Source organism: Aquila chrysaetos, chromosome 16 (assembly GCF_900496995.4).
Source record: "Aquila chrysaetos chrysaetos chromosome 16, bAquChr1.4, whole genome shotgun sequence".
NCBI classification, from domain to species: domain Eukaryota; kingdom Metazoa; phylum Chordata; class Aves; order Accipitriformes; family Accipitridae; genus Aquila; species Aquila chrysaetos.
The window spans coordinates 1,025,475-1,050,568 of record NC_044019.1 but is presented as its reverse complement, the minus strand read 5'-3'; the positions used below and the strand labels follow the sequence as shown (position 1 = coordinate 1,050,568).

The 25,094-nt window shown below is 46.9% G+C and overlaps 1 protein-coding gene across 3 annotated transcripts in view; it reads right to left on the bottom strand.

The window, feature by feature from the left end:
- GRIK3 (glutamate ionotropic receptor kainate type subunit 3) overlaps positions 1-25,094 on the bottom strand; it is a 126,660-nt gene that overhangs the window by 53,349 nt on the left and 48,217 nt on the right. For all 3 annotated transcript variants that reach the window (XM_030039501.1, XM_030039500.2, XM_030039498.2), the window contains exons 2-4: positions 5,958-6,134; positions 4,307-4,564; positions 2,771-2,952 (exon numbers count right to left, since the gene is read on the bottom strand). In XM_030039501.1, coding sequence (XP_029895361.1) covers positions 2,771-2,952; positions 4,307-4,564; positions 5,958-6,134 — 617 coding nt within the window. The remainder of the gene's footprint in view (positions 1-2,770; positions 2,953-4,306; positions 4,565-5,957; positions 6,135-25,094) is intronic.

Here is a 25,094-nt window from a genome sequence, read left to right as displayed (position 1 = left end):
GGTAGATGAAGAGTCCAGACCTGCTGTAAGAAGCAAGCTCCAGCTTTCCAGTACTGGCAGCCTGTGTGCAGGATACATCTGGGTTTGTGGGAAAATGAATAAATGATAAACCTGGTGGATAAGCTACAGGCAATCGCCAGGATGAGAACGGGAGCTCCATTAAAGTTAAGACAGGCACATCTGTGCGCTGCAGAGTGCAGCAACTGTTCAGAGACAGCTGCCAAGGAGAAGAGAGAAGCTGGGAAGCCAGAGAACAGATGTAAAGCATTACAAGTGACCAAAAATGAGTGAGGCCAGAGGAGCTGGGGCAGGATGGGAAGGCCTCACAAGCAGGCCTAGCTCTGTGATAGGTTTCTACAATGATTTGTTTGTCCAAGAGGGTAGAATAATGAATGGTTTGATGTCTCAGTCACTCGAAGGAACCCAGACTGGAGCAGTATGTAGCAATGTCATCTGTACGTCTTTGTGCCAGCTCTTGTGTTGTTATTCCATGGGGATTTTTTGCTACTCCAGTTTAAAAATACTACCCAGATTATCAGTGAAGTGCCTTGCTACTCGTGTGCTGTGGGAGCATGTTACCTTAAATGACTTGGGAGCAAGACCTGGACTGGCATGATGGTGTGTGCTTAGTCAGAGCTACCTTAGCAAATGTAGGCTGGAGTTGCTCAAACCATTCCATGTTACCTAAAGATGCACAGTTAAAATCAGTACCAAGAGGTGGAAATTTTAGCACAAGTCTTGAGAGAACCTTTTTGCCATCCATCGGCGCTGCACTGGGGCGGGCAGTGCAGCCAAGAGGCTCCAGGGACCTTGTCTGGTCAGAGCAAACACCAGAGGCCAAACATATGCAAAGCTGACTGGTGTAGTTGCCAAAACATTACAAAAGGCAAATAATAGCAATAATATATGAACGTTATTGTTTCCGGGACAAACAGAAGGCTGAGCCATTCTTTCATGACTTTTTTTTGCAGTCCAGTTTTTTTTCTATGTGTTGTTTTTATAACACTGCAAGGCAAAAGCAGACTCCCCTCTTCCACGAGACCGTTCTGGCTTTACCCAGCTCGTACTTTTGGTGAATGTGCAAAGCAGAGCATGAGGAGGGTAGTGTAGAGTAGGGGTCGGGAAGCCTGTTTTTCTATCCCATCCTATGGAAAAGAAAAAAGCTGTTTCACAAGTGAAGGTGGCACCTCTAGATGTGCATTTCTTGATACCGGTAGAAAAGTTAGGAAAAGACGAGGTTTCTGAGCTTCCTAATTCTTCAGCAAATGTGAGTGCCAACAGCGGGAGAGACACGAGGGTCATGGTGTGCACTGCTCAGAGCCTCCCTGGTGTTATACACTGAAGTGTACAAGTGTGCAGAGGCCAGTCAGGATGTGGTTTGGCTTTGTGCACCTTCCCAAACTCTGAAAATATTTAACAGCTTTTTCCTGAGTAAAAATACACTACATAATGTTGCTAAGCTGAAATCCATGGCTTTGGGTCCTGAAAAAAAACAACACACAAAACCAGCCAGAAGGACTTAGAAAGACTTCTTTCCCCCTAGTCCCCCCTCTCCTCCATCTTCCTCACTCTGCACTCACAGTGATGAGCAGAGCAGATGGCACAATAAACTATAATAAACTGCATAATAAGTGAACAGCACCAAACACAGCCAGCATGTTAAAATAATAGGCAGGAGACAATGAGTCCCTTATATTGCTTTCTTTAATAATCCCTCCCAGGCTTTCTGATTTCTCTGAGCACTTCCCTTCATTTTGCATCAAGCAGGCTGCAAGAGAAGTCTCTTTCCACGTGCTTGCTTTCTCAGCCCTTCAGGGGATTTATTTAATCTATGTGGTAGTGTCTTGCTGGGCTGATACGAGCAACACTTCCACCGGCTGGTTTTTAGAATTCTTTGTGAGAGCGTTTTCCTCTGCCTTATATTGACCCTGAAACCTAAAGGCACTTGAAATGAGGTGGAGCTGCAGTGAGCAGCAAACCTTCTGGTCTGCGAAAAATGCCAGTGGAGGAACTCAGGGAGAAAGGAGAGAGACCAAATGAATGGAAAATCACTGACATCTGGCTTAAAGTCCAAGAATTGCACATGGTGCTCATGAAGGGACAGAGGATGCCGTCCCTCCCCGGCTGGCCCAGTCCTGGCTGCTTGCAGCGAGACGCAGAACTGCGTGCACAACTCGGAAAATAGCTAACCAAAACGAAGCATTTTATACCCTGCCCCTCTGTCTGGGCATGTATTCACAAACCTGGGGGCATGAAGCAACACAGAAGGGAAAGAAGATATTTAAAATCGGCAAGCATGAAGAGCTCGTACAGGGCTAAATGAACAGTGACAGAAGTGGCCCAGAGCACAGTCCTGCCTGATGCCCTGGCTGAGAGAGAAGCGGACGCTGCTCCAGACGGCTGCGGGTGGAGGGCAGAGGGCTGGGGCTGCGCAGCCGCAGAGGTGAGCGGGACAACAGCCTGGTCTCAGCGCTGCATTCGACACAGCTGCTTGGCACTTTCTGCTCCCGTAACATTTGTTCGTTCTTACCAACAGCCATTTTTTGATACTTCCAGTTTTTCAGCGCAACTACATTTTCTGTAGAAAATGCAATAGTATCCCTGAAGAATGTACATGCTGTAGCTTTTAGTGTAGCTGTGGACTGGGGACAGAGGGAAAGCTGCAGGTCTGCACCCCTATCTGCGGGGCTCTCCCTGCAGTACGGCCACCCTGTATGCACGAGTCCCTCGGTGGCCACTTCTGCTTTGCCCCCCATCGCCCCCCACTCACCTGCTTGAGGATCTGAGCTGCCATCAGGTGGCTGCAGTCAAAGATGATGCGGAATTCCCTGCCCCGCTTCATCTCCTTCAGCAGCGGCCGGGCATCGTCGGTGTCCAGCGGGAGCTGGCGGATTTTCAGCCGGATATTGTACCTTGATGGGGCCATGATGAGCTCTTGCAGCCGTATAAGGCCTTCAAGCATTGCACAAAGACAAACCGACAGTGTTACAGGAAAGTCTGCCTTTGCCCTGCAGGCTGGGTATCACAGCAAGTTATTTCTTCCTATATCACTTTATGGAATGAAGTCAAGACCTTCCTCCCTCCCTCAAATGGCCATTGGTAAAGCCAAGGTGTCATGTGTCAATCATTAAACCCCCAGATATTTCCAGAGCAGTTGTTCTAAGGCAGAATGGCCTTTCCTGGTGTTTCCCTGCTGCCCCTGCATCCAGCTATGGTAGAGCTGGGGTCCCTGCGCTAGGTAGGAAGAGGAAAATAGCAGATTGGTCCTAACCTTCGACGTCTCTGGGATCACAACGTTTTTTCTTAAGCAAATAAGCCCTTGAGAGAGGACAGAATGTGATAATCAGCTATACAACAAATTAAAATCTGCAGTATTTACCGTGCACAACAGCAAAAGAAAAAAATGAATGTGCACTTAGATTTATGAATCGTATAGTTCATAATAGTCACTTAATGACAGCTTGTAACTTTCTTACTACCCTTAGAATTCAGTTCTTATTTAGGCAGAAGGTACAAAGCCATGCTGAATGCAGCTGAGCAGGAATTATTGGTATCTAATGTTGCAAGAAGAAATTCAGCAGATGCCTATTGCAAGGAGGAAAAGAGAAGCATGTCCCTCTGCATAGTGGAAGAAATACATTAGAATACACAACGAAGGGAACATACTGTGACCCACATTTGCAAAACAGGAATGTCAAACTGTGTTCTCATCAGCCCTCCCCTAAAGAAACCATTTGGTTTAGTGGAATTAGGTTGGACAGGCTATCCAATGTGTCTTTTGTTTTGGGGGGGGTTTATCTATAGTGCTGTGCAGTGCTTTGCTTTGTTTAACCGTCAACAGCTTGCTTTATGTGAAAAACTTTGTCAGCTATGTTTTAGAGAATTAGCCAGAAAAACAAAAAACTTCCCAGAACTGCTTTTGCTTTTAGCTGGGAAACTGCATCCTCAATGGCAGCCGCAGACCAAGGTCTTTGCTTGTGTAGATGGGCACCACTGTGCCAAATACAGCCGTGCTGAGCCAGAGCACACCAGCGGACAATTAATCCTCCCCTTGACCCTTTGTCAGCTGGGGTGGTGCTGAGGGTTACCCGCTTTCTAAGCACTTTGTGAATTAAATGCTTCAGAAAGGATCCCAGGGCCTTCCACAGCGCTCGCCTGAATGCTGGGGAACTGGTGTGTCCCCATGCACTGATCACTGCATGGGGTGTCATTTTGCTCCTAAAAGGGTTCATTAGAAAAGTTCCTAAATGAGACCCACAACAAAAAATCTCCTGGATTCCTCCTTTAAAGCCCCTCCTTTACCTACCTGTACTGTCATCGTAAACCACAGTGGCTGACCTCCATTTCAAATACTGCACAAGGTCCAGAATGGCATGGCTAAGGGAAGCATAGTCAGGATACAGGTTGACATAGAAAGTGTCCTTGTTATCCAAAGGGTGATGCTTCCATCGAAGCTGTATGTGGGGGACTTCCAGGGCATTGCAAATAGACTGGACGGCATTGGTACAGGAGCCTTGGGAAGGTCCGAATATTGCTACGACCCCCAGAGCGAGCTGGTCACAGGCTGGAAAAGGAAGGGAAGGGAGGGATGCTGTCAGTAGAGTACGGGGCACCTCTGCGGGAGGGGTGAGCATTGGGATAGCTGTGGGGGCACAAACAGTTTCTTCCTGACCTGGACCATGGAGCAGTGGACGGACAGACAAGCTTCTGGGCACTAACAGCAGCAGAGATATTAGGTAATTACAACAGTGACGAGAGACACAGAGAGAGAGGAGGAATTATGGCAAATGGGGGTCTGGACCAGTGGTTAGAGGCACAGACATGTTTCCAGAGGAGGGAATAACAGCTACAGCAGGTTAGAAATGGCTGAGCCTCCAGAGTTGTGAAAGGAATACCCAGAGATGATCAGAATCGCCCTGACAAATGTGTTTTTCCATCAATTTTAATAGATTTTTTTTTTCTGCAAAATAAAGCTTTTCATACCTTTGTTTAAGCTTTCACTGAGAAATTAGAACAACTGCATTTGGGGCTGCATGTTTAGGGGGGAAAAAAAAGGAAAAGTTTTTCAGGGGAACAGGAACAGATTGTTTCTCAACTGCCTCTGCAGGTCCTTCCAAACTGAACGCTAATGCTTCGCACTGTCAGCAGGAGCTTTGTGACGGCTACATTTCGTTAAAAGATTTTAGGAAAGCAACTGCTCCCAGCCCGAGAGGGGCATGAACACAGACAGCAGCTAAGGCATGCGGGTCCCCCCGGACAGGCACATGTCCCTGGAGTGGGTCCTGCGCATTCTGGTCCTGTCCCAACACTTGGTGCAGCCAACCCACGTGCTCCCAGGAGCCTGGCACAGAGGACTGCCAGGCAGGGCTCTGAGGAAACCTCCATGACAAAACAATCTTAAAAAGGGACAGCGGGGGTCAGTGAACTCGACTGTGAGCAGATATCCCCTCTCTCCAGGGATGCCTCTCTTATAACTGTGGGCTCAGGCAGCAGGTTTCATTTCTCCCAAAACAGAAGCAAACTCAGTAAGCTCTCAGGTCATCAGCCCCACAGCCTTTGCTGCATAGTCCCATTTCTTCCCTCCCTTTCAGCAATTCAAGTGGGCTGCTGTTATCCGATAATGAAAAATTACTGTTAGGAAGAGAACAGAATATCTATGCTATGGGTGTTAAAACTGCGAGGGATACAGTAAAATAAACAAAGGGATGGCCTACAGACCTTCGCTCAGGATTAGAAGCAAACACTGACAGGAGTTTTGTGAGGTTTGCAGAGGGAAAAAAGAATAGTTGTTCCTCTTATATTAAAATGCCTCTGGAAGGTCAGCTCCTGTAGGACTTCTCATCTACATCACTGACTAGAGCAGGACAAAATGAGCCGCTGGGTCTCAAGTGAAACCATGCTCTGTTTTTGCTGAATAAATGGCCACAAAGTTGCTAAGAAGTGTGCTCTGCTCTTACCTTTCTTAGTTGCTTCAAAGCTGTCGTGGAAGTGTATCCTCTGAATGTCGTAGGTTAGTGTTGTGTTAGGCAACAAAGTTCTGTTTCTATTAATAATATTGGCAGAAAATCTGAAGGCTTGCTCCTCAGCACTCATAACCTGGGTATTGGGGCCATCTGCATACTCAAAGATTCCTCCTGCAAGACAAGAGAAAACCAGCATCAAGCCACATAAAGTTTGATTCATAATCTTATGTAGCAAGGATGAGAAAACTCTTGGACAGAGCTGTTACATTTGCAGGCTGAACAAGGCTTGCTCCCAGGACATTTCCTGGACTGAAATAAAGACATGAAAACATGTGGGGTTTTGTTATATGCTGGTCCACGACAGCGTTCAGAATGCCAGCTTTGCAGGGCAATAGGGGACAAATTTAAAGTCTTGGAATATTTTTGAGACAGATGAGTGTCTTCCCATAAAACCTCAGGGCCAGACCTTGGGAAGTGCAGACAGGCCTATTGCTCAGCTGCAGAGATGCTCCAGGTTCGTGCTCTGAGGAGTTACTGCGGTACGAACCTGGCACTGCCCTTCGGTGCCACGCTGGACCCCTCCCTGCCTTGTCGACCCATCTCCAAGTCCTTACGCAGGAGGCAGGCAGTGCAGCTCTGCTGCTTTCTATTTTTAGTGCCATTTTTAGTGCCCTTCTCATCTTTTATTGTTCCTCATGTTTAGTTATCCAAGTTCTCAATTCAGACCAGCAGAGACTTCTGAATTTGCCTACCCTACAGCTTATCTGCTCAATAATGCACATCTTGAATGCATGCTTTCCCTTGTTCAAAAGTTGTTAATGCCATTACACATCCCCAAGGGCAACAAGCTCATGTCACAGTATCGCTGGGTTTCTTGGCTCTGTATCTGTGAGTCTTGTCCTCAGTTCCCCACTGACAGCCAGTCTAATTGAAGTGACTCAGTGCAGGCGTAAATTATGTAATTGCATGTCCTTGTCTCTGAGATGTAGGTGCCGTCCTGTGCCCCTTGCAGAACCATGGAAAGACACATAAACCTTGCTCTATCTTATTAAAAAGTAAACCAAAATAATTAATGGATGAGCAAGATAAGCAAGTGCAATTGGTAACAGATGGTCTCTGGGTTCATTAGCAGAAGGAAAATCTTCCTCTTCAATTTAAGGTAGTCCTAAAATGTTTTGTTATAGACAACAGATGTCTACTCAGCCCTCCTAGCTTTCAAGCAACTGCGTGAATCTTCCTCCAGGAGCCAGAACACATTATCTATAGTTTTTGTGGCAATTTGGTGTTAGCCAAGAGTGCCAGTTTTGCAAGAGCCAAGCTGACATTTCTGTTGACAGCCACACTCTGTGCATCCTTCCAGGAACCTGACCAAAGCCATGGGCTGAGCAAACCACAGTACAAATGCTTGGAGATTTTCACAGCAAGGGTGCAAAGGGAGCTGCAGAAGGCTTCTGACTTTTCTGCTCCCCAGAATCATGACAAGTCACTTCCATCCTCTTCCCCTGCAGCCTTTGTGCATCTGTGTCCCCAATTGTAAAGTGAATGTGGTAATTAATTTACATTCATAAACATCCAAAAACATTTGAGCTGTTCACTGCATGTCTCTGGCAGAAAAAAATAGTACTGATTTCAGTACTAACTTTGGTAATAGGGGGAAGAATAAAGAAAAAGAGGCTGAATGCTCATTCTGGAGACCCATTTCATCCCATGCGATCTTCAGCAAGTCACTTTTGACCAGGTTTTCAATCTAGAATGCCTAGCAGTGTAGGCAGGAGCCTAGCAAAATTGCCCAATTGCCTCATTCTCACTGGATCATGCCAAAACATTTAGTTATTGACCGGTGCATGGAAAATTATTCATTCATATCAAAGTTTGCACATGCTGGTAGCTCAATCTAAGATTCTTAGGGCTGAGAAACTTCATACACAATATTACAGCAGAAACAATAAACAAAACTAAAGTGAGCATGAGATTCATCCCTGTCTTTCTGTTCAAAGCTTTACTGTCCAGAACATTTTAGCAAGGGTTTTTTTGTTTTCTAGTATCATCCTGAAGTGATAACGGGGTTCATGTTACATTGATTATCAACTAGCTGACATTAAGCTTTCTCCTAGCTCAGAGCTTTCAGGGTTGCTTTGGAGCATGTCTTATTATGATAGAATATAGAAGGGCTGGGTATGTGGATTATTGGTGTTTGGTCCCAAATAAATTCATGTTCCAGACATCCAACTGGATATAACAGGCTTTTTGACAGAAAAGAATTTTCTGTGCAGCCACCCAATACCTTGAATTTAGTGCCTGGCAATGAGAAAGCAGACAGGCAGAAGTAATGTATTTCTGGTTATACTGCTGGGTGCTGAATATATTGGGACAATGTGAAATCTACTGCAGTTGCTAAGGTGTTGAAGAGCAGCCACCACATGCAACAGCCTGCTCTTTTCTCAGAAACCTGGGGGACGGAGAGTGCCTGACAGCAGATCTGCACTGCAGCTGGGTGCGCTGAGCACAGCCCTGTCCCTTCGGTAGCAGCTCCCTGCTCCTGGAGATCGTGTGCTGCCATCCCTCTTGGCTTGTGCGCCTCTCCTTCAGAGATGTTCATTCTGATCATTATTTAAAGAGCCTAATAACCGGCTTGAAACAGCTGATTAATACATAATCTTCATCATGATTACATAGCATAACTGGCATTAATTTGAAAAGCCAGCTAATTATGAAAATAATTGTTGCAGCTTTTCCATTTGAGCAAAATGGAGAGTATCAGCTTGTGCTATTGAAAGAATGAGGGATGTGACATCAGCTGGCTGATCGCCAGGCGGGGGGGGGACCCCATGCATCCCCTGCAACCCTCAACAAGAAAGATGAAGCAATGCAAAGCTGAGCAATCTGCTGCAAAGTGTTAAAACAAACAAACTTGGTCAGTTCTCCCTGTGCTCCCCAGAGAGAGTGATTGCATGTGGGTCTTGCAACAGTAACCTCACTGTGACTTTACTCTTATCAAAGTATAGAAAGTCAATGGGCTATAAAAAGTCAACAACAAAACAGTTTCTACTTTTATATGCTAGCTATAAACAAGTTTCATCTGAGATAGTAAAACTACAGGTCCTTTAGTGTTGCTGTCTCTCTCTAAACCATTTCTGCCTCCTCCCTATTTTTGAAGTTCAAATGTCTTGGAGATTAATGGATGCTGCTCACTTGACCTGGTGCTAACGACCTTTTCCCAGTATTGCCTCTGTTTGTTAAGGTCCCAGCTTCCCCTTCCTTCCTTCTTTACCTCCCATGGCTTTGCAGACAGATAAAAGATGGCCATGCTGAGGTCTGTCATGCTTTGTAATGTCCTCCTGATGTTCATGAGTGCATTTGCTGCTTAATTTATCCAGGAAGGTACTGTGCTGTTTCCTTGACCAGTCAATACAGCCCATAGACTCCCTACTGCAACGCCATGTGTTGTTCAACACACACTGAGGTTTACCAACTTCAGGCTGAGTTTGTTTGCATATATGTTTTTCCCTGAAAACCTTCTTTTTATGCCATGTTTGTATGGCCTTTAGTGCAATGGGGTCCAGGTCTGGGAGTCAGCCTTGTAGGATATGCCTCAGCACAAACTGTTGATACCTTCTCAGGCAGGACAGGATCAAATGCTATCAACTGTTATCATTTACATATTTTTTGATGGAGTCATCCGTTATTACATTTGACTTCTTGGATTTTAAATATCAGTCACTAGGCAGGTTAAATAATCATTCAGTTGTCTTCTGCCTTTAAAGCAGGCTAATTGCTCCCCGGAGAATGTCAATCAGCATATGGGAAAACACGCTAATTAGAATCAACTTCATGTCTTGTTATTTTATGTTATTTTATTTGATGACCACTGATGTGCTGCTGAGGTGGGGAGTTTTAAAAATTCAAAATGAGAATCCAAAGCAAACACATGAAACTGCCCTTTAGATCTAGACCAGAGTTAGGGCCAACCCACGGGAAGGAGGCTGGCACTGCATGTGAAGGGAGGTTTAGCTGCAAAACACAGAGAATCTCACTGTGAATAGTGGAAAATCAGTCTCTCTGTTCAGGGTAAAATCTGGATCCCACAAAACACCCAAAATCCCACTGATGCTGATCAGAACGGGCCCAAGTCTGTCTGCATCGAGCAAAGATGTGCTGCATTCCTCCCATCCCCAGGTGATGATGCTGGAAGACTTTTGGAATGGCCCCACGAGGGAGCCAGAAAGAAGCCTGGTCAATGGGATGGGAATCCTTTTCCAGTGCTCTAGCTTATCCTGAGCTGCGCCTGTGCAGGCTGAATGCAATTGGAGTTATTTTTAGCCTTGTCGAAAGCTAAGTCAAGAAAGTCAAAGTATTTTAGGTTTTCACTTTCTCCCCTCTTCCCCTTTTTAACAAAATAAACAGCTTCATTCTTGGAAAGAAAATTCCAACAGCCCTCAGCGTGTGGTGTGATCTCTTATCTTTTACTCCTTATAAAATCACTGAGTTACTTAGCTTTGAAGAACAACTATTTCTGATAACACTTTTCTCTCCCCCACTGACAGTGTTGTTAACACATTTAGACAGCTTTCTGACAGTCTTTTTCCATGTGACATCCTGGAAGAAATACTTGTTTTGAAATAGCTCTTACTGAGGATGGAGCCAGCCTAAGCTCCTCCAGGGACGCGAGAGCTCCTGCCTCTGTCTCACAGACCTCTCGTGCCCAGGGATCTGTATTTTATGTATTTATAATCTGAGGTCACAAAACACCTTTCTTGTTGAACAGCAGGGCTGGCTGTGGCATGGCAATTTGTCCTCTTCTGATGGGCTCTGTTTTGGGTACAATATTAGCAAACAGGCCGATCAGGATCTGTACACATCATGTTCCTCCAGGATGCTGCTCAGCAGGTCCCTGAGGCAGGAGGATGGGAGAGCCCTTCCTCACAAGATGTGCCTCCCCTGGGAAGGCTTTGAGAACTGCTGCTTCTGCTCATCTGACCAGTCCAGTGGAGAGAATTTCACTGTCATGGTCCAGGTCCCTCCAGGGCCGGTGTTTATACCGACAAAGAGAAATGAGACAACACTGGTGGGAAGTAAAAGAAAGTTCTCAGGCGCACGAGACTGTGCACTGGGAATGGAGCTAAAATTCCCAGAGACTGCCCGTCAGCGTGGGACTGTAACAGTCTCAGATGCAATAATACTGAATGCAGTGAAAGCAGCAAAATCCAGAAGGCAATAAATATCAGCAAAAAAAAAAAAAGGAAAAGCAATGACAGATTTGTTCACAAGAAATCTCTCCTTGCACTTTCCCCCAAGGAGCTGCTACTATAAAATGCTCCCAAGTAAATGCAGCTGAAGCTGGAGTTGGTCCCTCGTACAGCCAGGCATTGAGTGGAGTCCCTGTATCTGATGTCAATGCCAGCTGGTGTTCTCCAAACAGAAACAAAATCATCCTATAAATGGATGAGTGAGGCAGTGCCGAGCAATGTTGGGGGCTCCCACCCTTCAGCACCTCTTCAGTCGAGAGCGCTTTTTACTGCCTGGGAAGTCCTTGCACCCCGGAGACATGCACTGGAGCCCTCTGCCCTGGTCCTCCACAGGCTCCCATCGGACCGTACGTGTCAGATGGCAGGAGCCCGGGATGTACTCCCTGTGGCAGGACCGTGGACGGGACGGGCTCAACGCAAAGGCAGTAAACGGAACTTGCAAACTTACTGAAACAAACCTTCTGGGAAGGAGCTGAAAATAATCTCTTAGGTCTGTCAATGGGTTTCTGATTTTGACAGAACAATGGCACGGCAGGATCTGAGTTCCTGTCCCCTTAAACTGCTGCTGATCATGCATCAGGCCTGTCACTTCAGTGTGGCACTGCTTAATGTGATGCAGCACAGCCACATATCCAAAGCAATTTCAGACTTCATAAACATGCATCACGCAAGAGAGACCCTGTGCAGGAATCTGCTGCTGCTGCTGCTGCTCACAGGCGCAAGCTGTCCCCTGCCCATGGAGGTTGCTCTCTCTCTGGATGCTAATTGCTTAAAACCCAGGAGGAGGATCTGACTCCGAACGCAGGAGGAGGATTAACCTCAGAGCCGGTGTGTCTGGATTGCTTACACTCACACGCTGCCTGTATTCATTATGCATCTCTTTTATAAGAATTAAAAAGGAATCGGGTCTGTCCCCGAGCAGACAAACGTTACTCCCCTGGCAGTTTCTCTGGCTCTCACGTCCAGCATATTTCCAGCTGTATTTTCTGAGGGCCCCGGGTTCGCGCTGCCTCCACGGACTGATGAAGCCCATGATGTACCTGCCGAGCTGGAAGCTTCCCCCGTGCCCATGATACCCAACAGCGAGATGGAGCCCAGCGGGGGCTCAGCCCAGCCTCCCCATGGTCCGTCTGCCCGCTCAAAGAGCCTGGCTGGGGGGAGTCGTGAGTGCCCCAGCTACTATTGCCGAATTTGCTCCCTAACACCCTTCCGAAGAGGCAAGGTGTGGTGCAGGGAATACAGCTCTCGCTCTGATTTGAACCCCCTGTGAGCTCAGAGGAGGGACAGACACAGTGGAACTGCTGGTCCCCGAGGTGGCCGGGAGCTCCCCGTCCCCCCAACACCGTCAAAAGCGAACACGAAAATTCAGATTTCTAACCCTAACGACAGCGCCAAGGCACCGGCAGCCTCCGCCGGCACTGCCGCATGGCCGCTGCCGTGGGACTTCAGCGTGGGGCTGAATCGGAGAGGGGGACAGTCCGGCTCTCAGCTACCTGCCTGCAGCCTGGCTCCCCAGCACTGCTCGCCTCTCTGGGGGTGTCCTGGGGACCCCACAGCAGCTGACGGGAGGAGCTGATGGACTGAGCAACATTCCCAGGACCTCAAATTCCACATTTTGCAGCATAATGAAAGGCCAGGTACTTGCTGAGTAATGCCAAGAAAATTAATTCAACCAGAAAATCAGATATGCAAAATGTGTGTCCCCCATCAGGAGGGATTTTCCCGCCTGCCAGGACAGAAAGCCTGTGACAGCGGGTCGGTCCATTCCCAGGAGATGGTGTCTCCCTCTTTTCTCATTTTGATATTGAATATGCAAAATCCTATTTCATTTGCACTGTATTAGGTACTTCATGTCACAGGGGGTGACATTCTTCTCCTATGTATAAGCTGTTTAACAGATGAGCAGTCAAGTGGCAAAGAAATACATTATTAATGCTTCTGGTTAAATTAACTGATTAAACCCACTGTAGCTAAAATGTATGTATCAGCACTTTACTCGCACTAAATGAGAAATTAATGGAATATGGCGGCGTGTTTTTTTAAGGAAAAGTAGATAGGGATGGTCCGGAAAGGTATGCCACCTCCAGTAGAAGTTACCTGTTCGGTCCATGGGCCGCGCAGGTTTGGTTTGTTGAGCACAGCCATTTGCACCGTCGGCAGCGTGTGCGGGCGCAGGCACCGCTCGTCCCCGCGGGGCTGGGGCACGGCTGGGCGCACGCCTGAGTGGGTTGCAGCTCCTACAAACAAACTTCTCCTTTGCAACTCCTACTTGCTTGGCCTAATTGGCAATGTTTCCTCTGCCATTTCTTTGAACAAGCTGTTCTGGTGTTGCATGTTTTACATCTGAGAAAGAGCATTTACCACAGCAGCAGTGCGTAACCCTGACCAAGGGAGCGGATCAAAGCACTAATCTGAGATCAAAGGCCTTCAGCAGTGCTACAGCAGAAATAAATTAAGCTAGCAACAGATTTCCTAATGATATTTAAATTTTTAATTTGCATAATACATGATTAAAATGAAATGGGCATTTTTATTTTTTAAGCAGGCTCAATTAATTAAAAAAATAAAAAAGCAGCGTCATAATCTCCTAGGAATAGATTCCCATCAAGATAAGAGCAATGAAAATGCCAAGAAACTTTGAATTTACCCACTATACAGCTCACAGCACAATGCAGAACTCCACAAGTGACCAGTGAGTTGCAGCCCAAGAAACCCCCGAGGGGCAGAGCTGCCAGAATGAGCCCGGTGACACCCAGTCCCACGAGTTTCCCTCAGCAGTGGCTGAGGGAAAGGCCCCCACAGGCTCTACAGTTTTACTTTAAGCGGGCGTATTTCTCTGGAAAAGGTAGATCTTGCAAGCTTTGGGCTACTCACATTCAAATTGTTCTCGCTATCAGATACCTCACCAAATACTTGGGCTCACTTTGATTAATTAGCAATTCAGATTTTTTGTGCGTAGGCTGCCACAAGTACAGAATTAAACCGCAGCATTTATTCGTGCCTCTGACAACCTGCTGCTGGGGAGGAACATCTGGGCTGGACCATGCCCACCAGCGCCGGTCAAGTCCGATGCCCAGACCTGCCCCACAGCAGAGGCGCGCTGGAGGAGGTGAGCCCTCGCCTGCTCTGAGCCATGAGCAGCTCCCTCCCCAAGACCTTACTGAGACGGTGTAAACTCGGCAAACGCATCCTGGAAATCGCCGATGACCGAATAAATCAGGCATGCTCCGATGTCATTTTTATGGTTGTGCTTTGGGCTATAAGCACGTTTTAAACTGTAATATATGGGAGAAAAAAATGTTTGAAAGCTTAAAATTATTAAGGATCTATAATACAGGGTTTAGGCAACACAGCTGTAAGTATATTTTTCTATTGTGTTTTATTGGCTTGCAGTGTAATCTAGTGTTAGATATGATGTCCATCTGGCGCACAGCTCGAGCGAAATACGAAGCAGAGAAGCAAGGCCACAACTGAAATAAATCCAGGCTCATGCCTGTGATTGACCGGGCTTGTAACAAAACCTGCAGGATGATAAAATACTTCAGATTTGTCTTTATTATGTGCTGCGGAGCTCAGCGCTGGCACCGTGTCTCCCTGCACACGCTCTCCAGTTTTGGACCCCCCTGCCACCACTGCACTCTGCCCTCGCAGGTGATTAATTAGGGGTGCTACACCACAGCCTCCACCCGAGCGGGCAAAATGCTTTTCTTATCCCAGTGCAAACTGGGTCCGACTGGTTAATTTGTGAAAATTCACTGTAAACTGAATACAGGGTGTTGAAAACTGAGAACACGTTTTTGAGGAAAAAAATTGCCTTCTCAGTTAAACTGGAATTTGCAAATCTCTGGGCTCTGCATTAAGGGAGCCCTGGCTTTGGGGCTGCTCGGACCTGCACAAACCCCCTGAAACCAGGGGTGGTCTCTGCAACGGGTACCGCCTTCAGGCCGCCTGCAGACTCCTGAAAGGGTGCCCAGCCAGCAGAGCACGGCCAGTCTGAAACATCATGTGTAAGAATGACTATAAGAATTCATTCCTAAGAATGAAACTTGTATGTAGGAATGAACCTTGCAGAGGAGGAGCAGTAACACTGACCGGGCTTACGCTCTTCCCAACAAGTGCTCAACCTCAAGACTACGCAGTTTGGCTGGCTGTGGTTTTTTAAGTTCTCTGTCCATTTTCTTTCCCTACCAGTTACTAGCTCCTGTTATACCTGGAAATAGAAATATACCTGGCATAAATATGAAATAGAAGGCGCCCTGAAATGAAATCAAGTCTCGCATAAAAATTCAACCCAATTAAAATTACAATTATTGCATGTTAATTGATTTCTTCTTAAATATTCATTGCTAAGCCCCAGCTAATAAATGTTAATACCCACCTGGCATGTAGCATATAATATTAGACTTAAGAAATCTAAATTAAATCCTATACTTCATTTACAATGTAACCAAATACCGGCAGTCAACTGATTGTTTCTCATTCTTGTGTTGATGCTTCCAAAAATCAGGGCTTTAAGTAAGATGATGCATTGAATAGCAAATGCAGTTCTGCAAATATTATGACATATTGTTTGTCATCTGCCCTAAATATTTAACAGTTCAGTTTTACAAGATTTTTATGCCACATGCTGAGAACTTGCTCCTGATAGATGCTGAATTTGATTGATGAAATGGATTCCATTCAGGACCTGACAATCCCAAACCCTTGTCAGGGTCTTTGCTGTTAGCATCTTCTGTTTTTTTCCCCTCTTTTTAAAAGAAAGCAGAGAGAGGGAAAAAACCCACCCCACAGAGTTCCCTGGAAAAATTGTTTCTGCTTAATCCCATGTACTCTCCACAGAAAAACCTTTACGCAGGAAAAGATCAAAGGTCTGTAATAGATTTCAACAGGTTTCCAAGAGGTGCCTGGTGCAGAAAGGAGTTCAAGGCTCGAGTGATTGAACTGCCCTGTGCTGCTGGTGCTCAGGGGCAGCCAAAGATGTAATTGGGAGAGCTAGACACCTATTTTAGCCTTTTTATCTTCCTATTTTAATGTCATTAGACAGAGAGAACCCCAGACTTTGCCAGGATATGGTGCTTGTTGTGCGTGCTGGGAGCGGGAGGTGGTGGGGAGCACGGGGGGCTGCTCCGAGGCAGGGAGCTTGGGGGGCAGTGCCCGTGCTGCTCCGCGCCGTGCTCGGGAAAAGAACTTCAGAGCCCATTTTTGGTGAGATGGGGTTTTCCCTCTCTATTTCTAGGTGGTGGGGAGGGAGGAACGAGGAGCGCTTCTGGCAGCGCGGGCAGACCCCGCTGACTGCGCAGCAGCAGGGAGCCCCCAGCCCCGGAGCATCCCGGGGGGAGGGCGGCCACTGCGTCTGCATGGTCCGCTATTTTGTGAGGAAACAAAGCTCAGGATTTTTTAGAAATTCCTTCACAGTCTACCTTGACTAACATCTTCCACAGTGGGAAAGATCTGCCTAGGGTAGGCATTTTGTAAATGTGCGATGGTCAAAATTTTTTATGAATGGTTATTTTTCCTTCCTTTTTTTTTTTATTTTTAATTTCTTAATTGTCAATTCTGAATACCCAGGGTAATTACAGCTGAAAGATTTGCTGACTTAAAAGCAGCACTTTATTCCAGGGAATGAAAGAAAAAAAGGGAATGACAAAAGGATCTGCTCTGAAAAATGCTCTCATTATTTTCCTGTCATCTGTACTATCAATTTACAAACAGCTACACACAGAGCCAGGGATGCAAAGGGATGCACTGGAACTGCCCGCCAGCATGACTGCAAAGGAATTTTACATTCCCCTAAACGATCAAAATCAGCTATTAAAAATCTTTTCCATCTCATAAAAGAGAACGATGCACATGAAAGAGCAGCTTGTGTGGAGCTGTGATCGGTGCCTTTGGCTGAACGCACCGCTCGCTCCGGGGCTCGGTGAGCGTGGCTGTAGCGCAGGGATGCGGTGATGGGCACCCTGCCTGCGCCCAGCTGCGCTGCCAGGCTGCCCAGGATGGTTTTATATTGCTTCTGGCCCCTCTACCCACGGCCAGGGTCTGGCCCGTGGTGCAAGTGGAGCAGGCTGTTCACACCGGAGCAGGGGCCCGTTCCCGTCCATGCTGGGCTCTGCTTCTGTGGGAAAAGGGGTTTGGATCGTGCCGGGAGACGGGACCAGACCCAAGCGCTGTCTTGGGGCTCAAGCTGCTCCACGCCGAGCTCGGGGAAGGGCACGGCACCCTGCGAGGCCCTGCTTATGTCTCTGCTCCTGCTGAGGTGACAAGTGCAGCAAGTGCCATTTTACACCATCGCGCTACCCAGAGCTGGGAGCTGCCGCTCTGCAGAGTGATCCAACTGTCACATTGACAGAGCTGAATGCATTTCAGTATGAATTGAACCAAATATGTGCTAATGAAGCTGAATATTCATTATTATGACTAAACAAACTAAGTGAATCACAAATTAAGTGGGTAAATTATTAGTTTGGTAGCTCAGAAAAGGGGAAATTTGAAGACCATTCCAATTATAGAGGAGGTGGAATAGGAAAACTTTATGAATAGATTCAAATCCAATTAAAAATGCATGTTAGTCATTGTATAGTGCTTCACACCTTTGTCATCAATGACAATGGATGTAACCGTACCACTTGTCTGCTCAGCAGTGACCTAACCACTTAATTGTTCACACCAAACCCCAAAGCTTTGATGTTTTATGATAATTCTAAGATTTATCATAGTGATCACTGTTTATTTAATGCTAAGGACACTGTTTCCTCAACTACAGCATTATGAATTATCAAGGATTATGTGTTGAGTAGCCCCTATTGATTCATGCAGAGCTAATTAATGAGCTACATCACCCAATCATAACCATGAGCGATAACACATGCCTCGTTAGCACAAATGAGCAAACTGTTACAGAGAGCATGGAGGGTGGGGTCAGGTCTCTGGAGGGGTTATTGGGGTAATATCTACTGATTGAAGTAAAACTCTTTTATAAACTCTGAAGTAGACAGTGAAAAGCAGCACCTGCCTGCAGGATATGCACTGCTGCTGGGCTATTGCTGCCTTCTAATTGCCCTGGCCTTGGGGTGGGTATTTCTGCCTCTCGGGCAGCTGGAGCCTCTTTCAGAGCAGTGGGAGAAGCTGGGGGAGTGATCAGAGCATAAAGCAGACCTGTAGATCTAAGGTATGTTTGTTGAACTTTATTTAGATAAAAATGTCTTTTTTGTTATCTGGAGCCTCTCCTGTAGGTGATACAGGAATTAGCACGTTCTGCCAGCTCTGGAGCATGGCATAGCTGAAGAGGTCTCTGTAGGAATCAGGTTTTGGCTAGGCAGTTGGTAAAGACTGGGAAGGTAGCTCAAGTCTGGGAGCTTTCTTTACTGCCAGGACCAGAGCCTTGCTGTGGTCAGAGCACAGCGGGGACTGCTCAGACCACAATCTCTGTACCTCTGTGTCACTATCTTAGTTCTAGGTCTGTTGGGATAGTACTGTGAAAGATAAACTGACTGGCTTCCCATGGGATGTTAAATAACCCCTTACTTTCTTACCTCTCCTCCCCCCCGAACTGTTGGTTTTTGGTGTTTTTTCCTGCTATTTCTTTCATTTTAGATGAGTCGGTATCTCCTGTGTAATGGTTGTATGGTATAAAGTAAACTGGGAGCCATAAACTGAGAGTAGCACGAATTCAATGGAAACCATGATTTGACAGAAGTTAAGCAAGCTCGGGAGGAAGGGATACTTGTGAGTGGGAGATGCAAAAGGAGCTTAAAATGCAGCTGAGTTGAATTTGACTTTAATTAAGAAGCATATTCAAGGAAGAGATTTCTGACAGGAAAGCTGAGAGGAGTGAAGGCTTCCTATTTCCCACCCTATTTATAAATCAGTGAACACGAGCTGGCATTCCTCCTCTCCACAGTGGGTCTACAGTAAGCAGATTGTCTGTGGGGAAACCACATGAAGCTGGGCAAAACAATCCTCCCCCTCTTCTTCCTGCGTGTGGGACGAGCAGCCCCATGGTGGTTACTACTGCCATGCCTGGGCCATAGATCTGAATCGGGGACAGTGACCCTGACTTACAGATGACTGGTGCAGAACTCAAGTAATATCTTCAGTTTCAAGAGCTAAGTGAGAAAAAACAAGATTAATAAGTAGAATAGTCTATCTGAAAGCAAATTTGGAGAGGATGCTGCAGAGATATAGCCTACTGTAGTGCTGAGCATCTGGTTTATGCATTGCTTTCTTCTTGATGCGTGTAATATATTTAAAGGCTATTTGGAAAAGATGTTTCTAGCATCTTCTAGCCCAGCAGTAAGTGGGACTCTGCTGGGTAGAAGCACATGAATCTGATGAACTGAAGTGTTGGGTCACTGCCACGCACCCTGTGTAAAGTCCTCAATTAAGCTACTGCAAATGCATTGGTCCCAGTAACGTCCTGAGGGTGGCTGGGGGAACCTACAGGGTGCCGATCTAGATCTAGAAATCGTATGTCGCTTGCAAATGTACCCTTTGCCCTGCGCTGCCCGGTACAGTTTTGTGTGTGCAGCTGCTGAGTACGGCTGTGCTGAGCGCGAGGGGATCTGTGCCACAGCAGGAGCTGCAGGGCCGGTGGTGACTCATGAGCCTGCCGACACTGCAGAGCTGTGTAAGCACCAGTGCCACTTTACAAGCAAAGCTGATGCCCAGCAAGATGGCTGGACTGGGTAGTGCAGGGTTTTGGCATTGCATGCGTCCTGCTCTGTGCTGTGCTCTTTTAAACCTGGTATCACAACTCTGCTGCTCTGCCAGGGTGAGTGTGCACAGTCCGTGTGCTTCGTGGGATTCCCTTAATTAAAATCAACTAGTAATGTATTGGGGCTATAATAATGAAAATACATGAGTTAGCATTGGAAATCAATAGCATTATTTCTAGTCATGCTGTGGACCTTGCTGTTGAAATATAGAAACAATGCAGAAAAGATCAGAAATTAAAACATAAAGTGAGGGATAAGGCTCCTTCATGCTGTTGTGCTCTTCCCTTTCTTTCCCATTCCTGTGCAAGTGTGGGGCGGGGGGGGAGTGCAGTCCTTGCCCCCCTTCCCTGGTGCCCCAGCAGAGCCTTCCTCTTTGGAGCAGGAGAGGGGCAGCTACTAAGATGTCCCCAGCCATTGAGATGCCCTTGCCTTCTCCTGAGTGGGGAGCATTGTAGACCTCCAGGCATTGCTCAGGTCCCTCTCGGAGAACTACTTGCAAGAAATGCAATATGAATTGTTTTACTTCTTAAATAAATACTTTAAGGCCTGACCTAAGTCACATCTCACCAGAAAATGAGTTGGAATAACCCTACTGCTTAGTGTTTTGCTCAGCTTTGTAGTATAAAGAGAATACTATAGCTTTATAGTGTAAAGAGAAAAATGAGATACCCAGTAGAAGGCAAGGGGGGAAAAAAAAGACATGATTTTTAAAACTTGCAGACGGTAGGATTAAGGCACAGAAAGGTGATTCTTTGCTCAAGATCAGCAGTGAGTTTGGCACAGAGTCCTGGGTACCCAAACTGCAGTGTGAACGCTCTCCCTCCCACCTTGCCGGCAGGTTTTGGGGACTCGCTGGCTGGAGCTCTGGGCCATGCAACACCTGCCTTTCCCCTCCTAGACCCTGGGCCCTTTCAGCGCCCAAAACGTGGTGTGAGAGACGTGCTCTAATCGCAGGGAGCAAACCAGCACCATGTAACAGCATGTGGCAGCTGCTTTAAGCTTTACCCCACAGGCCCACCCGCCTCCCCGTGGAGGACAGGACCGAGCTCAGCCAGATGAGGACTATGGTGAGGTGTGACAACTGTCTGTAAGTGTTTAGAAGGCATCAGCTCTCATTTGCACAGGTCCCAGGAGGGTAAGCGGAGATAGTGAATATCAGATGGAAATTTTAGGTTGGGCTTCCAAAAGAGCTTCCTTGCTGCGAAGCCAACAGACTGAAGGCACAGCCTCTTAGGATGGAAATATTCCTGATGCTGCAGATAATCTCCTACTGCTGTCCTCCCACTTCTGCTTTCTCCTGGCCTGTGTCCTCTGGAGTGGCCTGCCAGAGACCTTGCAGGCTAAATCAGGCTCCTTGGAACTGCTACAGCCAGGAAAAACTGTTTTCAGTTGACAGACAACCCCAAACAGCAGTAGGTGTGCTGCAATGCTTGTGACACGATCAGAAGCAATGCTTTAATTTAGAGACTCGCTTTGGCAGAGCTGCACAGGGAGGGCGATGGAATAAGAAACCCGCAGGGCAGCAGAGTCCTGCTTCTTCCCTGTAGACCAGGCAGCGTCCTGGGCTTCTGGAGAAATTGCTTCAGATGCACCAGGTGCTTCACAACTATTAAATAAACCAGCTTTCCCAGTTGCCTCTCTAAACCGACCGTGAGAGAGGATTAACCCAAGAGCCAGGCTGGCCACGCTGAGAACTCAGTCGCGAACTAGGGGGATGGTTGTGAGCTCTAAGAATTGCCACCTCCTCCTCAGCATCCTGTCCTCCTGCAGAGATCCAGCTCAGATCTTTCCTCTTTCTCCCCCCACGTTTTCGAGCCACCTATGACCAGTGTCATGTTCCAGTTTGATGGTCTGCGCCTGCAGGCAGGAGGGGCATCTCCTGCCAGCGCCGGCTGCACAGCATCTCCCCAACTCCTGCGCTGACATGCTGCCTGCTCCCCTTGTTCTTCATCTCCTGTATCACCCCCAGCTGAAAACTCCCTGGTAATTATGGAGGCCGCAGACAGATCCTGCCAGACGGATGGCATGGGCAGACCAGCAGCTTGTCCTGCTGACCTCCATCCTCGGCTTTTCTTTAGTGCCAGGCGGCCGGCTGCTTCCCCTCTCCCAACACCTCGCTCTCCTTCCTATCCCTGCAGCTTTTTAGCCCTTTGCGGGGGGGATGGCGACCAAGAGGGCTGTTTGGGGAGGGGTGCCTAATTTAAAAAATAATCTGTCACTTCACAGTGAAAGAAACCCTCACTTTTACATTTTAAAGGGAAAGAAACTCTGCTGTTAAATGCTCTCCTGGTATGTTGTAGAGCAAATGGAAGAAAGGGTCTGGAAGACGTGCTGTAATGACTTGTGATGCTTTGCCACCCAGGAAAGCACTTGGAAAATCACTGGGAGGAAAAAAAATCTTAGTTTACTCTGCAGGAACCCTGGGTTTTATGCTGCTTTTGAGTTAGCATGAGGAGCTTTAGGACACTGAAAGCTCCACTTGGCTGAAGAAAGGACAAACATTCCCAGGGTGGAAATTTGCTCCACTTTGCCATATTAGTAAATTTATTGTTCCCTTCCTTGCGTGACCTGTGACCTGCCAGCAGTGACTAAAAATTCAAGGTAGCATCCATGTCCCCATCAGCCAGGTAAAGTCCTGCTTGCTGGAGGTGGGCTCTCAGCAAGGGTTTTGCTCTAGTTTGGCTGGAGATGAAGCGCTTGTGTTAGCAGGTTGCAGCAATGCAGCTGGGGGATGGAGGCAGTGAAAGCTTTCCCCGGGATGACAGGCACAATGCAATGATGTGGAGATTTTTCTGAGCTATAATTGCTTTTCTCAGATGAAACTGCAATGGGAACTGGGAATAAAATCGGTGCCATGTTAGCATATTTGCAGCTGGGGGGGAGATCCCTTTGTGCTTGTGAAATACACCAAGAGACACTGCAAGGGGCTTCCCCCGGCTGTGTGGGAGAAGCGTTCAGAGGTGAGGTGTCCCCGGGGAGAGTGGTTGCCAAGGGAGGCTCTGCCTGGCCTCCTGCTCGCTCGCAAATGCTTTTATTTTTAGACAAGAGCTTTTACCAGTGGCCTGGTGATCCATGGGTGTTTCTTACCCTTGAGGAGAGGCAAATGTGGAAGGAGAAGCTGTGCTTGACATTAAATGCCCCCACTTCAGGGGTATTTCCTGTGGAAAAATTATTAACAGTATTGAGCAAATGACAGAAGGGGAAGCTATTGACCAAACTAGCAAAATAGCGGTCTTGCTCAGTACTGCAGGGCTCTGATACTAAGCTCGTTTGCAGCTTTCCATTTTCAAACAATGCTTTCACATGCTGGCGCAATCCTTTCAGATGTGCGTGCTTTCTGAGAGGGTCCAGTAATGATAGAGGCTTTGTACACATGGACAGGTAACTGGATGGCAGCATGATGAGCTGGAAAGGGCCTGGTTTTGTACTGAAAGTGTTGGGAAATGCATCAGAACTTCTGGAACTTAATCCAAACTGAAGTGCTGAAATCTGGGGAAATACACAGAATAGTAGAAACCAGATTTTCTTGTCCCTTCTTGTCTGCTCCTTAGCAGGAGCAACCGGTCTTTTGAGAACACAGAAAACCAGAGCAAGGGTTTGCAGTCTGATGCTGTGTTTGTCCATCTCCGCTTAGCCCAGGTGAGCCTTGCCCAACCTGAGCTCGGTGGAGCGGTTCCCTGTCCCCGTCCCTCCCTGGCTGTCCTGCAGGTCTGGAGGAGCAGTCTGCAGGTTCTGAGCCTCCGGGAGAGCTGCTGCCCTTGCTCCTCACCCAGGCTTCAGCACAAAAAGCAACTTGCAAATCCTCCTCTGCAAAACCTATGGCATAACCCTAACGGTACCCTACTGTGCTCACTTCAGAGATTTTAATTGCCATAATCCTTTTCCATGTTGGAGTAATAAAGTGCTTGCTTCCCCAATAAACAGGAGTTAATTTTGGTGCATGTGAACACTGTGTTCAGTTTTCTGGATTTGGGAGGCTCTTCTTGAAGCATTCACGTTGAACTAACAAATTTTTATTAATGTGTTCAAATGGAGATGAAAATGATGTGTTATCTCAGATGTCAGGCTTGATGAAACCAAAAATCCCACTGGTTCAACCTCTGCTCCTTCTGCTTTGTGTAGCTGAGCCTTAATGTAGTAATGATATTGCAATACCCTCTGAGATGAATATAGAACCCCTAACTGGATTAGCATGCTGAACTGTTTATTCCAGCTGGGCTTTCTTTGCTCACAAGAGTTTGTCTGAACTTCATTCATTAATGTATTCCTAAAACAAGTGAATGGGTTTGAAATGTAAGTTTGGTCTTTCTATTTTTCCCTCACCTAAGCAAGCATACAACTATTTATTTCCTCCTGTAGTGTAATCCAAACACAAATCCTAGGAGCAGCCAGGTTAATCTCTTTGGCAATTGAAGCTGGTCAATAGAATCTAATGGAAGGGTGAACATATTGGATTGGGCGGCAGAGATAACCCAGTCCTTATTTTCTTTATCCCTGAATGAAGGGATGGCTCACCAGCACTCTCATTTTGAGGATCACCTTGCTAATGGCACAGCAGTTTGGGGGCAGCCGGCTTTGGCTGCTGAGGATGCAGCAGCTCCTGTTTCACGCGTGTCCCTGGGCGGCTGCTCCGCTGGGGACCACGAGGACGTGTCCTGTCGGCTGGTGGCCCAGCTCTGCTGCGGAGAAGCAGTTACAGTGATGGGGTGTGAGCTAAGAAAGTGCTATGGAGATGTGTGCAGCCATGTGTGTGCTTAGATGTTGCTTTTTCCTTCTATGCAGAATTCACTGTTAATCATGCTATTTTTAGCTTCCTCTTCCAGAACTCAAACAAGTGTGTATTTTTTTATTTCTCTCAAATATATCTTGCTAGCAAATTTGAAACATTCTTATAGAGTATATTGCATGAATAGAAGAAACTTATTTTTTCCTTAAGAGTTCTTCAAATAATCCTTGCTTGTTAAGTGCAGAAACAAATATACATAAAGGTCTAGTTCTGCAGGAGGAACATAAGTTAAAGGTCACAGGGAGAACATATGAGGCTAGCCTATGGAGCTAAAGGGATAAACACAAATGCCTTCCTTAACTTCTATCATCCTCTTGACGTTCACCTACCACCAGTGGAAACAATGCAGCCTTTTCTGCGGGAGAGGAGGGGGGGGAAAGGCATC